Source organism: Pungitius pungitius, chromosome 8, assembly GCF_949316345.1.
Source record: "Pungitius pungitius chromosome 8, fPunPun2.1, whole genome shotgun sequence".
Taxonomy (NCBI): Eukaryota; Metazoa; Chordata; class Actinopteri; order Perciformes; family Gasterosteidae; genus Pungitius; species Pungitius pungitius.
Window position 1 is genome coordinate 8,930,075 of NC_084907.1, and position 17,070 is coordinate 8,947,144.

A 17,070-nucleotide genomic window follows, 5' to 3' on the forward strand; every position below is an offset into this window, starting at 1 on the left:
TCTCATGATCATCAGTGATAAGAATTAAGAAGGAATGCTGTTTTAACCGCAGAAAGGCTTAACCCGACAATTTACTGGGTAAATCCTTCCCACTTCCGGGTTAGGCCCCGCCCATTTTTGGATTAGGCCCCGCCCAGTCCAAGTACGGATACGGATACAGATAATTCATATGGTTCAACAGATACAGATACAGATAATGCTGTACTCGCTCATCTCTAAAAACAAAGCTATGAACAATATCGGTTACTGAAGGTCAGTACTACTGAACTCAGATCATTGGTAGAGATGTATAATATCCATTGTTAGATAGACTAATTGTTAGAAGATGGCTGTAATGATCTGATGTTGGGGGGTAACTTGTTTTTCTATTATTTTTTTATTATTTTATCTTGATAAAACGTTATGCCCTAGCATTTGTTCTGACATGTCATTTGATCACTTCAATGTTTCAAATGAGATGAAATAAAAATAAATTGTCTACTGTAAAAGGATTTTATGTCAAAATATCCACAAAATGAACACTCGCTACTAAAAAATACAGTAGTACAAAGCAGTGACGTGTACTACACTGTACATTTATAAATGAGTTGTTTTTCCTAAGACAATAAATGATATGATGATATGATATGCCGCCCTTCAAATGTTTTTTCACACGAAGAGTTTATATAGATTGCAAGTGCTGAGATTGTGTTGCTATGGAAAGTATTGATCTCAGATTCCTCCTTAGATGTTTACTTACTAAATACAATCTAAATATAATGTTAAAAAACGTTTTGAATATGAATATCCCAGATTTCCATAAAATATGCTTGTTGTTATGGCTGCCATTTTGACAAGACCTTTTAAGGCAAGTTGTGACGTCACATGAGAGGGGTACCATAAAGGTACAGTTGTCCTTTTTAAGCAACATCATGACTGAAATACATGTATATTTATAGTACTGTTTGTTCCAGAACATCTTACTGGTCAAACTGAGAAACCTAGTGGCCAGAGTTAAAGTGTTAAATTCACAACTAAAACCATAAAATGGGTTTTCCTGCAGGTCCTTTGTTGCATTTTGCCCGAAGGCAACTATATATAAACTGTGTGTGTGCATATTCAAGTGTTTGTGTGTGTGTCTGTTTCTTGATGATTCAGTGTCTCACAGCAATATTAATTGCATAGCATTATTGTTATTTCTGAATACAACTCATGCTCATATGACGCTTTTTATGTATTTAGAATAAGCTCAGCTGATGTAATCTGTAATTAAATTATCTCTCTCTCTCTCTCTCTCTCTCTCTTTTTCCTATTATTTTCATTGTGTCCTTTACTCTCACTTCCATGGCATGCAATTATCATTTCATTTTTATCTGGCTACACTTATGTCTCACTTTATGGTTTCTTTAAATCCTTAATCATTTTCCTCATCCACCCTTTCCTTTCATATTCTCTATTCTCTCCTAACTTCTACCATTCCTCACCCTTTCTTTCCTTTGTCTGCACATTACCCTCTCCTTTGTCCTCCTCCCAGTATGCAGCAGTCCTCCCATCAACATGAAGGTGCAGCATGTGAACACTAGTACTCTGGTGGTGCGCTGGGCTCGTCCTGAGGTCACCTACCACCCGCCCATCCTCCACTTCCTGGTGTCTTACAGCTGGACGACCCATGACGACAGCTACGAGGAAACGCACCTCACTGATGCCAAACACAAACTGGTGAGACTGGGAGTGACTTGAGCTGGTAGTGGGATAGTTAGTCTGAGGTAGTGTATACTCTAAGGCTAGACTGTTTCCCTCCTGCACTGATAGAATATGTGGAACAGTATATTTATTTTCCTAATTTTGGCTCAGATTCTGGAGGAGACCTGTCTGTCTGAATATGCCATGTTTAGTGATTTATCTTGGTGTTGTATGGTAAAGCAGCTGAAAGGACAATTTTGTTTGGAATTGCCACCACTGACTGGTGCTGCCATCAGGTACTGAGGGTTACTGAGTTGTGACATAAATAAGAATGAAAGGACTGTACTTTTAAATCTCTTCTTTAGCCTCATGGGTACCAAAACACTGCAGGCTCTTATTCTCTCGTTCTTACACCGCTGGATCAGCCTAAGGGAGCATTTTGGGGTCAAGTCTTTTTCCTGAGGACACATGGACTCGCTTTGTGTTTTTGTAAGCTTAAAATGGGTACTTCATATCAACAAAGGGAGAAGGTCAACTTTACAAAGTTTCTACAGTGGCCCAGAAGAGTTAGCTGCCACTACCTTCTTGTTACCTTAAGGCCATTCAGTTCTCCAACACAATAGTTAGCCACAGTGTACACTGTGGCTAACTACCACCTGTCAGGTGGGGCTGATTAAGCCTCTCCCCCTTGTTGTCACATGTATTTTGGTAGACACCTGATCCACCCTAGAGTCCCCCATGTGGACCAAAAGTGACACCAAACCAGGTCAGAACCAGAACCGGAACCAACATTTTGGATACTCATCAGGAAAAATGTATGAATGCTTCAACTGGTTCGAAGCTTTAGAGTCCTGGCTACAATAAGCCACAATCCAATTGAGAATACTCCAAATACAACGTTGTAGCTTTTGCTAGTGTAATATTAGTAAAATAAACATATTATGCAAATGAGTCAATTGTGCATGCATCGTGTACAACTTGGTCCTTTGATGGTGAATGCTACCATGGAAAAACACATCAAACAGCATCAGGAGATCACCCTGAATCTAGTGATATAGTTTATATTTTTCATGCCGAACTGCCAAAGTATAAAACCCACCAAGCCATTGCAGCGGATGAATCAGAAATATCTTGTAGTGCGTCTCATCATGAATACAGATATGCATGATTCCCCTTTTTTGACGCGTAAGAGTCCTGGCTACAATAGGCCAAAATCCTCTTGTAAACACAACTTTAGCCAGTGGAGTAAGACTAAAAAAAGATTCCATGCAAATTAGTCCAGTAAAAGGTTTTCCTATTATCCCCCAACCGCCCTAAAAAAATCAAATAGACAAAGTAGTTCCAAAGTTGTTACAATTTTTATCATGGATGTGCCCTTTCCGGAACAGAGGCCAAAAAACAGCCTCCGAGTAAATCAGGATACATCACTGCTTGAATAAACATTTGAAATGACATGCACACTCATGACAGTGTTCTAAACCAGTGGTTCTCAACTTGTCTGGCTCCGGGACACTTAATGACCGGGACACTTAATCCCCTTAATGACAAGCCAATTCGATCGGTCAACGGGGAGGGGGGGGGGTGCTAGCGGTGTCGCCAGGGGGGGGGGGAGGTTGCGCTAGCGTTGTCGACAGGGAGGGGGGGGGGGTGCCGCGCTGACTGAAAACATGGACGGACGAGCCGAAAAAAACGACACTCCGCTGCATTAGAAAAAGTCCCTTCAAAATAAAATCACAGGATGAATTTTTTTAATCTTTTTTAATATTAATTTTCCCATGCAAAGGCCCGCAACCCACTACCAACGGGTCCGCGACCGACCCACCAGTTGAGAAACACTGTTCTAAACTACACGTCTAAACATTTAGCAAAGACTAGCACAAAGCATGTATCCTTAATATTTTATTAATATAGATTAAGTGTGCATTTATAATGAGCTCAGTGCTTTAAAACGGCTTTTAACACACACATGCAGTCCTTTCCAATATGCTTTCTTTGCCTGGTTTGTGAGAAAGAAAATAAAAGCAAGAATCTCTGTTCAGACTTTCCTGACTCCTAGCAGTCGATGGCCATGTTTTTACTGCACTATATTGCAGAGGGAGCAGAAGAATGGATCATTTTAGTAGTAATGACTACTACACTGTTAAAAGAAATCTGTTGAAAATACAGTGAAATACCGGCAGCTACGGTTGCCAGAACTCCACAGTAAAAATGACACCGTCAACGTAATAGAAATCACAGGATGTTTTTTAACTGTATATTTCAGTTATTTGAACCGTTTTTGGTTTACGGTAATTTAGTTTGAAAACAACATACGGTGAAATACCAGCAACTGTGGTTGCCAGACCTTCACTGTAAAAATTACAACGTCCACGTATGAGACATTACGGTATGTTTTTGGGAGTTGTAAATTTCATAGTTCAAAACTGTTATTTGTTGACGGCTTATGGCCGACATATATATCTACTGTATTCCGCTGTTAAATTAACTGAATTTAACCGATTTCAATTCAACAGTGTGTTACTTTTACATTTGACAGTTTTTCACCATAAATTTTACTGTTTTTTTTGCAGTGCACAGCCTCATGTGCCTCACCACACTAATGGGAATCCATGCGGGAAGTTAGTTTCAGTAGGAGTTTTTTTTAACTTCAAGCCATGTCGGTCAGCTGTCTCTCTAAAACTAAATATAGCATCAGTTTTAACTGCTCAAAGAGTCCTTACAACATGAAACCAATTAGTATTTTTCTATTTTTCTTTTGAATGGGCTTATGCTTTGATGCCTAAAGTGAGTCTATGGTTAACACAAGCTGAAGAGATTACAATATTAAAGTTATTGTCAAAGAGATGGGACCCGAACAAAGGAGTAGCCACCGTATTATTTGTACATTTGGTTTCCTCCCTTCTTTGGGACTGTATTCCACAATGAATACTGATTGAATGCTTCAGCAGGAACGTTTACAGGTGGGGAGCCCATTTTACGAAGACATATAGCATACTAATTGTGAACTACCTTAACGCATGCTTTAGGCCCTAAGAAAATAGTTTAATGTGTTCCCCACTTTTAATCAAGCAGTTGGTAGCTAACAGTTAGCTTGTTCTAGCACAGCAGTCCATTGACCATATTGGGATCTTGGGAAGATAATAAGCGGCTTTGGCAGTAATCGTGCTCAACCAGTCTGTGAGTGTACGTGTTGTTTCAAGTAAACATACCTTTAAAAAAAATCAACCTCTCCTGTATGGAGATGTGTTGCATCAAGGAGAAACATCTGCAAATATGAATACGAGATAAGATTAGAAAAGTTTAAGTAGGCGTCATGCACAGAAGTAATTAGAGTCCCGTCCAAGCTTTAGGTGAGATAAAATGCTGCTCTTGTTCATGATTTTTGAGGTTTTGTGTGGGGGTGGAAAAAATATTACTCGACACCGATGTGAAATCATTCAACAGGACATGAATTTAAAAAATACACATGCGTTTAGTTGCTTGCGTCTGAGCCTCCGAATTATATAGTGGAGATGACAGAAACAAAAGTTATGTTCGCGTTCAAGACTATACATCTTTTAAATGCCCTTTCCTTCCTTCCTTCCTTCTCCCCTACTTTCCTTTCTTTCTCTGTCATCACTCCCTACTGATACTTTGCTAGCTGCACCGCCCGGCCTTCAGCCATATGCTATTTGATCAACTTGATTAATGGACTTTGATTTAACGTCATTACTGTGATACACCGCACATCTGAACATATTTTGATCATCTAATGCATTTCCATGTATGCATCACTGTCCGGATTGATTTTTGGTTAGACTTTGAAAAGAATCGGATTAATTGTAAATAATGACAAGATGACCAAAAGAGAGTGAATTCAGGTGGACTAGAAGGAAACATGTGTAGTTTGTGTGGTATTTCAGAAATACAGTGGATTTTACATCATCAAAATATGACTGCGAGGTCCTTGCAAGATCAAATAAACGTACAAATGTATCACTGATTGCATCATTCAAAATATGAGTTTTTTTTCTTTAATAAAGGCACATACACATAGCTGGGGCAAGATAACAGTTGAGAAAATATGTCAGCAGAACTTTTATTGAAATAATTGTAAATATCTGGGGACACAAATGTCTGATCACAAACATACACACACACACACACACACACACACACACACACACACACACACACACGCAGCGAGCAACATCAATTCCATAACAAATGATCTCATCAGGAGCCACATTGAGCAATGAGAGAAGGCTGCGGAGCCGACAGGAGGTTTCATTCCCTTACATTGTGGGAGTCGATCGGCTGGCAGAATACTAATGCGAGCCTGGAGGGAATGCGGGACTTCCAGCCTGTGGAAAAAGCACGACCTTGGGCCATCGGCTCTGTGGGAATCTAGAGAAGGCTATAAAAAAAGGGATGAGAGTGCCCCCTGGCTGTGGCTCCCTCAACTAGGATTCTGCCATGATGAGAGATGGAGGAAGAGAAATGTGAAGTAGTTGTCCCATCATCAGGTATAAAAAGTACCCCTCCCTGTGAAAGCTGCTTCCCTCTCCGTCACCCTTTCTACTTTTCTCCCTCTTGCCTCATCCCTCCACAACTCTTTCCCACACACTATTTGCCTTCCCTCTTTCTGTCAGCCCTTTGATTCTGCTCTTATTCCCTATATCCCCCTGACACCTCTATCTAGGTCATAACAGGGACTTACATGGCTTTAGGACCCTCAAATCCCTCACACATCTCCCACTTCACAATCAGTGGAGAATCCCCTTTTAATGAAACACTCTGCACTGGACTTTGTTATGGCCCATACCACGCTCTCTTGGCTCAGACCAAAGGGGGTAAGTGGAAAAATGAAAAGGCTCATCTTTAACGTAATTTGTTGGGCTGTCAAATGATTAAAAATTTTAATCAAATTAATCAGAATTTTCAGTGGAATAATCAGGATTAATCACTATTTGCAATTACACCTGAATCCTAACCATTTTTTCTTTCTGAAATGCATACCAAAGATAGATAACAGGACACAGATACATAATTATCATTATTATTATCATCATTATTATTTTTTACATAAATACATGTTATTGATATTTGACTTGGTTTAATTCATTCCAGAAAATAATCAAATCAATGTTATTTGATAAGTTACAGACTGATTTCCCTGCATGGCTCTAGAAGGGTCTCGAGCCTCTGCAGTTTATCCCACTGCTGCGGTCGGCAAAACGAGTTTGTGCTGCTGATGGTCCAGGGCTGCGAGGACCAGACATGTCAACCCTCCCGAATTTCAAAGCCCCTCCCGAAAATCTCCCGGACCGACTTTCTCCCGATTTCCACCCGGACAACAATATTGCTGCGCCATCCGTCACTGGGCGCGCCGTTTCAGACCGAACAATAATAAAGGTTACACCTTGAAGTCGAGCGCGGCAATTAGAACGGAAAAAGATCAGACTGGCGCTGCAAATAAAACCGCTAGCACACCCCCCCCCTGCCTGCAGGTGGCAGTAATATGTTGTATAGGAAGAACTGCATTCCCTAGAGGAACAGGTACTTTCCGGACCTGAATAATTTGTCACACTGCGCATGCGTGAAATGTGTTAAAAAAATTGACGTAATTAACAACAAACAACTAATTAACGTCGTTAACGCGCCCTAGTAATTTGATGAAGGCAAGTGAGTGAATTGAGTAATAAGATGGGTGGAGTGATACAGACAGTTCACTTAGGGTCACTTACTGTGTAGCTGTCTCACTGAACAATGGCTAACTAGCTAGCTTGCCTACTGGCATCCAAGCTGAAATGGTAAAAGTCATCTCTTGCTGTTTTTGGTGGGCTGCCTTTACATAAGACATAACCCAGAGAGCTATGCAACTCTGTACCTGGTACTGAACAGTTGAGAATACTTAATAACATGAAAATAACATGAAGTGAGGAACAAAAGCACTCAGGAGGCCAAAAAAGACAATAGTTTACTATCCATGAATCATGAACCCCAAATGCAATAATGAAATAACTGTTAAACTTCATGAAGATTAAAATGTATAGTTTGTGATGAATGGCTTTTCATGCTATTTAGTCTGCCTTTCTTTGTGTAATATAAGAATCCCTTGTCAAAATGCAATAAAGCTTGACAGGTCCATTAAAATTGCTATACAATTAAATCAACATATCTCCAAAAAAACTAAAATACAGGCACAATTTATTGCAGGGCGGTTTTATTTTTTTTTAATTGATTGCTTCATCAGGAGCACCTAATTAATTGGCAGCGGTGCATGTTTACATTATTCATTTAGCAACAAGAGTCTCCAGCACAATGGCAATGTTAGCTAACATCATGATAATTATCACTAAACCCAGAAGAGTACAGCTCACGCTGATGGGAATGTCCTCAGTCTTTACAACATATGGCCAGTATGGACAGTATTGTTCCTCCAACAGTTTGACCTGCTGACTAGTTATTTCAATCGTTTTTGGGACCTAACACAAAGCTCATGAAAGCATCAGGTGATTGGTTTAACCAATGCAGAAGTATCTTAGTACTTTCATTCTCTCAATCTCTCTGATTGCAAAAATAAGTGTTCTTCTCTACAGCATTATGTTCAATTAGGGAATTAAAGTCCAATATGCAGTCAGACTCCTGTGATTGACAGATTGCTGTCACTACCAGAGTTGTATACATTGTCTCTACGTCACCCCCCCCCCCCCCCCCTTAGTCCAAATATAGTGTATTCTGTTCATTCATTGGAAGAGACAAAAGACAGGACAGCGACGGCCAGTGTGGCTTCAAAACGCCAGTCTACAAACCAATGGGTCACTGTGAAATGTGTATATATATATATATATATATACACACACACACACACACACACTGGGCACAGTTGTTAAATGTTTATACTAGGGCTGTCAAAAATAGCGCGTTAACGGCGTTAATTAGCTGTTTATTGTTAATTACGTCAATTTTTTTGACGCATTTCACGCATGCGCAGTGTGACAAATTATTCAGGTCCGGAAAGAACCTCTTCTTCTAGGGAATGCACTTCATCCTATACAACACATTACTGCCACCTGCAGGCATACGTCAGGCCGTCAGGTTCAGCAAGTCGTTTGCGCCAGAGACCCGCACCCCCCCCCTCCCCCTCCCCCCGGTTCTCGCGCAGCGGAACAGAGAAGAAGAAAAGCTCCGCCCAGCAGAGCTTTGCTAAGAAAAATAAATAAAGAGCAGCGCTGAGATAGAGGAAAGACCATCGGAGAGACCCGTAATACTGTTCTGAAACATGCGGAGGAAGAGAAGCCAATGCGATGTAAATCCTCCCAGGTATGGGGATATTTCACACTGAAATGGGGGTGCTAGCGGATTTCTTTGCAGCGCCAGTCGTTCTAATCGCCGCGCTTGACTTTAAGGTGTAACCTTTATTATTGTTCGGTCTGAAACGGCGCGCCCAGTGACGGGTGGTGCAGCAATATTGTTGTTCGGGTGGAAATCGGGAGAAAGGTCGGTCCGGGAGATTTTCGGGAGGGGCTTTGAAACATTGGGAGGGTTGACATGTCTGGTCATGTCTGGTCATCGCAGCCCTCAGGAGCACAAACTCACAGCAGAGTGGGATAAACTGCAGAGGCTCGAGACCCTTCTAGAGCCATGCAGGGAAATCAGTCTGTAACTTATCAAATAACATTGATTTGATTATTTTCTGGAATGAATTAAAAAATCAAATATCAATAACATGTATTTATGTAAAAAATAATAATGATGATAATAATGATAATTATGTATCTGTGTCCTGTTATTTATCTTTAGTATGCATTTCAAAAAGAAAAAATGGTTAGGATTCAGGTGTGATTAATCATGATTAATCCACTGAAAATTCTGATTAATTTGATTAAAATTTTTAATCATTTGACAGCCCTAGTTTATACATCTGTTCGACTTATTTGTTTTATTGTTTTATTTCGGATATATTTTCTTGTTTATTTTAATATTTTAAAAACATATATTCATGAGGAAGACAAAATGTACACCTGAATTCCATGTATGCGTACTTAAAAATGGAATAGCATCAGAGGAAATGGGTCCCCACATTGAGAATTTATCATCAGAGACCAAATGCATGTCGACACATAACTTGAAAGCTCAGAAACATCGATCCACAGACAAAATTCATTGCCACAGGATTTCCATTTGTAATCTAAATTTAAAAGTGATTCCTTGTTGGTTCGATCAAGCCCATTCGATCATTGAGGTTTACCATTCCCTTATTCGTGCAGGGTGTTTTCCCTTTGAGTGGCTTCCTACTGTCTGTGGTCATACTGGAGAAGTATTCTAGTTGTATGATGCATGTATATATTGTGTATAAATATACGGTATTAATTCAGTTGTATTGAAGCGACTAGATAAATACCGTATTCTCATTTTTATAGAGCAATGTTTCAGACTCGGACTGGAGACGTGTGTCACTGTTGTAGGCCACATGTGAAAAGTAAAAATTACATTTCTCTCTCCAACGTAAGCCCCGGCTACTATTTGAGGATTTACGGTATATGAATAAAAAACAACAATTGAGTTTTACAAGAAATGCATGTAGATCATGTTTGACCTACCTATAGACAGAGGGGGTAAGTATTGCAAATATGGGGGGTTGGAACCACATCTTACTACATGCAGCCTCATTTGGCTATAAACTCCCTGCTGTTACTGAATTAATATGACTCCTGATTCCTACTGGGAGGATCTTACTGAATGTTTGTGTTGTTTGTGTGTGTCCAGGAGGCCGTCATATCTCCCGTCTCCACCGATGTGCTGTACCTGTTTCGGGTCCAAGCCATCTGCATGAATGACATGCGCAGTGACTTCAGCCAAAGCATGCTCTTCAGAGGTGACAAAGAAACACGCACACACACACACATAGTCCTCATGAATTGCTGCCATATTATCTTTAATGTTAACACAACACATCTCCTTATTGTATACAGCCCTACCAGTATGAAGTTTGTGTTGTCATACATTTGTGATTCCTTTGATAGTAATTTACACTATGTGAGCTTACAGCTGCAGGCTAATCTAAAAGTAACAGACTGCAGAAAATGGTATTTAGGAAAAACCCTTTTTTAATATGCTACCCCATCAAGTATTAGGCACCTTGCATTTCCATTATGTCATGCTGGGATTAATAGGCTTGCAATGCCCTCATGGATGTCTAATAGGCAGCCCTTCAGAGGCATTTGTCTGGTAGTCTCTTCTGTGTTTAACGGTGGAACGTTCCTCCCTGTGTTACAGCAAATACCACCAGGATCTTTGAGGGGACGAGAATTGTGAAAACTGGAATGGTAAGGAAAGCCCAGGTTGTCTAAGCACATTTGATCCAGCAGAGAGCAGTGTCTATTATTCCTCCCTGTATGGACAGGAAGGTCTCCGGGCCAGTTTGGAAGGCAATTGTTCAGATCAAAGAACAAAACCGGAGTTTGTTCCAAATATATAGGACATAAACCTTACGTATAAATATAAGGGGTAAACTCCTCCATTCTCAAAGTCGAGTGATGAAGAAAATCATCAAACAACTTTGAAGACTAATAATGAACTTTCTTCTTTGGCAGCCGACGGTTTCTCCGGCCTCTTCAGCCGACATGGCTCCCATCTCCTCAGGCTCATCTACTTGGACCTCCTCAGGCATTCCCTTCTCCTTCGTCTCCATGGCAACAGGAATCGGGCCTTCCTCCGGTGGAAGTCAGGCGACGGTGGCATCCTTAGTGACCAGCACTTTGCTAGCTGGCCTGGGCTTCAGTGGCGGTGTCATCTCCTCTTTCCCCAGCTCTGTTTGGCCGAGCAGAGCACCAACCCATAGCTGCAACTCAGCACGCCAGACCACTGAAGCTGCTGAGCTTGCTAAAGATGCCACCACTTCTGCCTCTGCTGTCACGCCGGCCGCAGCCAAAGACAACACTGACGCTGGAGGGGAGGACAGGGAGAACACCAAAGGTCAAGGGGAGGAGGACGAGAGGGAAGGAGAGGAAAAGGATCAAGAGAAGGATGAAGAAGAGAAAAAGAAGAAGAGGAAGACATCAGACCATCTAGGCGGGACAGGGAGGAAGGAAAACAGCCCGGCGAAGAATGAACCATCCAGCGAGACCCCGGATGCTACTGCAAAGAAGAAAAAAACGACTAAACCGGTTACAGAAAACCAACTGGACGTGTATACCCACAATCCACTTTACAACAAGTCAACTACCAGCACTCAGCCATTCGATGCAATGGCAGAATTTCCGGACCCCAACGACCCTCCAGTGACACTCAGACCTGGCTCAGGGAAGGACAAGCATCTCTGGCCCTTCTACATCAACATTGGTAAGTCAAGTAATGTGCTAAAGCCCATCAAACAATTCCAACTGCACCAACAAGTAAAAGGCGTATTTGGTGGATTTGCCAAACTGCAGAACTATCTGCTCTCCCTTATTTGTATCAATTCGATAACTTCAAAGAAGTCCTGAATCATTTGGCTGCAATTAGAGCAACCCTATTTTTCCATCTGACAGTCTCACCCTTTGGAGAATCTCAAGTACCTTTTACATGAACATCAAAAGAAAAATCTTCATATGATTTACATTGAGTATTCAGATCACTCACAGGTACTTGTCTTTTCAAAAAGGTGTCCGTGCAATCAACTGCCCTTTGGTCAAGGATCTGTAGTGTTATGTGTACAATAAGTTTCAATCCGTGGTATCTTTGGCTAACTTTATTATCTTATTTCGACTATGACTGTGCAGGTTCATACATCTCCAAGTGCCGACTACCAACAGTACACGCCCCCCCTCACATATCACAAATACCTGATCAATTCGCGTGTCCATAAAATAGTCCCATTACATTACAGGATCAAGTTAGGCAATTCATAAAAACAAAATAATTTGTCCAAGTGTTGTATACTTTGATATGCGCTCAGGGCTTTTCTGATGGACCTCTTTGACTAAACAGTCTTTTTTAGGTGTATTCTCCTGTTATGTTCTGGATGTGTGAGATCCACTGTTAAGCAATTTCTTTAGGATTAAGTTGAATATTATACATTTTTTAATGCTGCAGGTGCTTCTGTCAATGTAGCAAATGATATCTCAGGGAGTCCAAAACTCATCCAATAGTTCATTCTATAAAACGTGAGAACTTAGATGAACCCACACACGTAAGTGAAGTTCAACTGTGAATCCAGAAATCCACAATTAGTATGCTAGTATTTTGCTGGGAAAAGAAATCTTTTGGAGATATTTAAATGGGTTATTTATCATGGTTGTATGCTGCTGCAGAATTAATATTTTAGAAGGGTGCAAAAATGTTCTAATCATGCGGTGGTAAAACAACCCTAAGCTCTACTTAGAACTCGTATCTGTTGCAGAGCTTCTCCTCTCTGGAGCTCTTTCCTCCTGGTGTGTTCTTCTACATTCAACTTCTTCATTGCTGTTACTCTGTATTGATTACTACTTGAAAAGTACAATACGAAAAGTACGTCATTACACGTACAGGACAAGTATACAAAAAAAGGGACTTTGTTAAAGTTACAAGAATAAATGTAATTTAAAGCAGTAGGATGTAAATAGTAGACTTGGATAATAGAGTGTAATGTGTCGTATGCAGGCTTAGAGGGGGGGCTGGGCTCTTCCTTAAAGTCCTTAATGTACTAAGTGATGATAACTTGCAGTGATGGAGAGTGGATGAAATGCATTGATGTTGAACACGTAAAGTGTTAACAGAGTTCCAGCACGAGCTGAGAGCAGATCTAATGCATCTCCTCTCCCAGCCCACCTCCCTCTACTCCCTCAAGCTAAGACTTTCAGCAAGGCACTGCATTAGCTAAGCCAACACCATGGGACATCAATTCAATTTCAAGTGCTTTAAAACTTGGACTAAGAGCAAGACCAGACATTATTATGAGCAAAAGTGATCTCCTAATATTCCCCGGAAGTTGCTTCTTTTAATCTCTTTGTCAAAGCCCATTAAGCTAAATGTAGTAAGTTTGAGCTGGATCGACTCAACGTTCAAAACTTAAAAGTTCTTGAACAACAGTGACTGTATTGATACGTTTCAGAAGCTTTTGATGTCGGTGCTGTTTTATTTTGGTGCAAATGTTTTCGCAGCATGAGTCAGCTCACCTAAACTAAGTCAAAGTTTTAATTATAAAACTTATTATAGTATATTATAAAACCAAAACAGGAGGCTGCACGTCTCATACAGTTTCAACAGATTTATGTCGTTTTGATGTACTTTAATCGTCTTCTACTACGGTCATCAGATTGCATTAAGTACTTTGGAGAATGAGATTACATACAAAACAATATCATCATCTAATAAATGAAAGGAAAAAGCTTTTAGTAGTCAATATATACTGTGTGTGTATATATATATATATATATATATATCTTTAGCTTAAACTTGTAAAACTCACTGAGATATTTAGCAGTACAGGAAATACAATTCATATAATTGCTTTTGACAGCCTCATATCTGTAACTGTATCGGTATATCCATGATTTTATCTTGGGGTTTCGCTTTGAATGCTTCAAATTACTGAAATTATTTTACTTCAGGAAAGGAAAAGGAAATTATTTTCTACCACAAACTGCAAATTTTCCCTCTAACCTTTAGTCTACCCTAATAACCTCCACACGGCTTTGCTGGGGACACACCAGGGACCCTGATCCAGCAACCTGTAGTACAGAATGTTAAAACTACACTTACTGGAGAAACAGCTGCATTAAGCAGAAATCCTCACATTCTCGTCCCATCTTGCCCACCTGACTTCCTGTCTCTTCTGCTACCTGCCGCTTCTCTGCTTAGCTTAACTTAGTCAGACTTTCAATTTTCATTGTGTTGTCTTTACTTCTCCCATTTGCTTTGCTTTTCAGTCCCTCTCCTCACTTCCTGAGCCCCCCTCCCCTCTCTCTAACTCCACCAGTGCCCCCTCATCCTCTCTCGGCCTCTCCCTCTCTGCTCGCTCTGATCCGAGTGCTGGCCTACTTTCAGACATGGCGAAGGGAGATGAGGCTTGCAGGCTAGACTCAGCTGCAGCTTCATTTATAGTTACATGTAGTGTGTGTGTGTGTGTGTTTGTGTGTGGGGGTCTAACAGTATACATCTCACTGCATATTAGTGACTGTGTGTGTGTGTGTGTGTGTGTGTGTGTCTTATAGGCTGCGTACTGCCGGCACATTGGCACATTTTATTTATTTATTTTTGGCACAGTGCTGTAATCGAAAGAGAAAGGCAGAGGACCAAGACAAGGCAATAGAGGCAGGCAGAATCTGCAGGTTTCTGTGTGTGTGTGTGTGTGTGTGTGTGTGTGGATATAGGGAAGGGCATGCACACTTGGTGCGGATGCAAGCCAGCTGCAGCGCAGTGCAAGGGCCTGGCCTGATGTAGTGTTCTGCTCAAGGCAAAGCTGCAGATTGGAAGCCATGGGGGCCAGCGTGACCTCCGGCAACGTCATGGCTTTAACCACGGAAGTGGGTAGGTGGTGCTGATGGTTGGTGTGTGGGTGATTTTACAAATGACTGAAATCACCCAGAGCTGAGTGTTGTTTTGCTGCAGTTATCTGGCTGCACTTCCTCACAGAGGAAGCAGGGTTCAGGGCAAGGAGGACACCAGCTGGGAAATGTATTCACTTTGATGTGATGGTTTCTATTTGCTGCAGCACCTTCAGTTGTCTTTGAGATGGAGGCAAACAAACAGACGTGTGTTTGGCGGTTCTGCCCAGCATGAGATATTGTCCCATAATGGGATACAGTAGGTCCAGCATCTGTTTAGCTTAGTTTAGCAAATAAGCTGCTTCCCATTCTACGCTATATATAGATTCTAATACAGAATACACTATTTAGAGCATGGAAATATGAACTGAGAATGAAAGAAGTCATTGGCCATTCAAAATAGTGCCCAGTGTTTCCTCTAGGTTTTCAGGGGGGCAAACGGACCGGGGGGGCGTTGGCATCGGGGTCGTGCATTGTATTTGGGAAATCTTTTTCAAAGATTTCTTACTCTTTCGGGGCCTTTCTCCACACTACGCAATTTGTTGTTCTTTTAATATCAAGCTGTTAACTGTTAATTATTAATTAATGTTAGACATGCATGCGTTTACATAACTGCTCCTGTCAGCAGTGGAAAAGCAAAAAACTCTATACATATATCTATATCTAATCTATACATATAAAAATGCCTTGATATTTTCTCAGTGGGCCACCTTTTCATTAAATGTATTTTCATACTACGTATTCACATCTATTGGTTGTAGATATTTTGGTAATGAAGTGTTAAATCTCAGCAATATATTAGCCCTCCTCTCTCAACATACTGTTATTACTGTGAGAGGTACTATTTTCTATAACATCATCAGTCACTGAAAATATTTCTAAAAGGATTAACTTATTCAAATTTATGTTTTCCTCGAAAAGGCCTAAACAAAGTATGACACCGTATAATAGGATAAAACTCAAGCAGTAATGAGTCTTAGAGGAACCATATTTTTACAGCCATTGATCCAAAATCTACTTGTTGGTAGAAAAACAACTGAAGTGGTAATTAGATGTTTTTAAAGACACAATTACTTCAAATTGACCCAAAGTCCTCAGTACTGTTGCGTTTCAGGAACAATGAACTAAAGAAAGGATTTAAACCATGTGCACTGTAGTTATTTGCCAAGAGTTTAAAATAATAGAAATAAAAATATTGATGGCAAATAAAAAGCAACTTCATTAGGTTGTAACATGTGGTGTTTCCTGAAAATGAATTGGTTAGTGCTAAACAAAAACAAATATATACAAAGTTCCATAAATGAAATGAAACAAAATGGCAAAGAATTAATTCATTTGTTGTATAGTGACATGTCAGGGTTACTTCTAGTAATGTGTACTGCTGTCTTTCAACTGGCGCTTACAGAATTTCATATGGTGGAGTTCAGCTATTTTGTTCTTGTTATTAGTTGACGCTTAGTAGCATTAAGTTTCACCACATCCTTATTCCCCCTGAGGACAATTCTGTCTTTGTCTATTTCTTCCAGATCATCCCAATGCGGTAACCAACCTGACCCACCGGACAAGGCTGCGGTCTGGGGTGGGATTGGACCGCATTGAGTGGCTGGTACCATTGGCGGTGGTTTCAGGTCTGACGTTCCTCTGCCTCGTTCTCCTGCTGGCTCTGCTTGTCTACTGGAGGTGGGTACAACAACATCATCACTTATGAATTACTCTTGCGTTCGTCCAGAGGTTGCAAAGTGGATGGATGAATTTTGCATGTATGATGCTACATTTGTTTATAGTTGAAGATGGTAACATTGTAGATCCTAAGGAGGGCAAAACTTGCAGCGCTGCCCAATTTGAAATTAAAAATGTTCAACTTCGGCAACAACTGTGGCGACAAAATTGTGTGACACAGCAGCGCAATAGCCAAGGG

General features: G+C 40.7%; 1 protein-coding gene across 4 annotated transcripts in view; it reads left to right on the forward strand.

Annotated features, from left to right (window-relative positions):
- Positions 1-17,070, forward strand: part of LOC119229756 (receptor-type tyrosine-protein phosphatase gamma-like) — a 389,594-nt gene that overhangs the window by 338,426 nt on the left and 34,098 nt on the right. For all 4 annotated transcript variants that reach the window (XM_062564177.1, XM_062564176.1, XM_062564178.1 and 1 more), the window contains 5 exons: positions 1,514-1,698; positions 10,414-10,522; positions 10,924-10,973; positions 11,241-11,988; positions 16,679-16,832. In XM_062564177.1, coding sequence (XP_062420161.1) covers positions 1,514-1,698; positions 10,414-10,522; positions 10,924-10,973; positions 11,241-11,988; positions 16,679-16,832 — 1,246 coding nt within the window. The remainder of the gene's footprint in view (positions 1-1,513; positions 1,699-10,413; positions 10,523-10,923; positions 10,974-11,240; positions 11,989-16,678; positions 16,833-17,070) is intronic.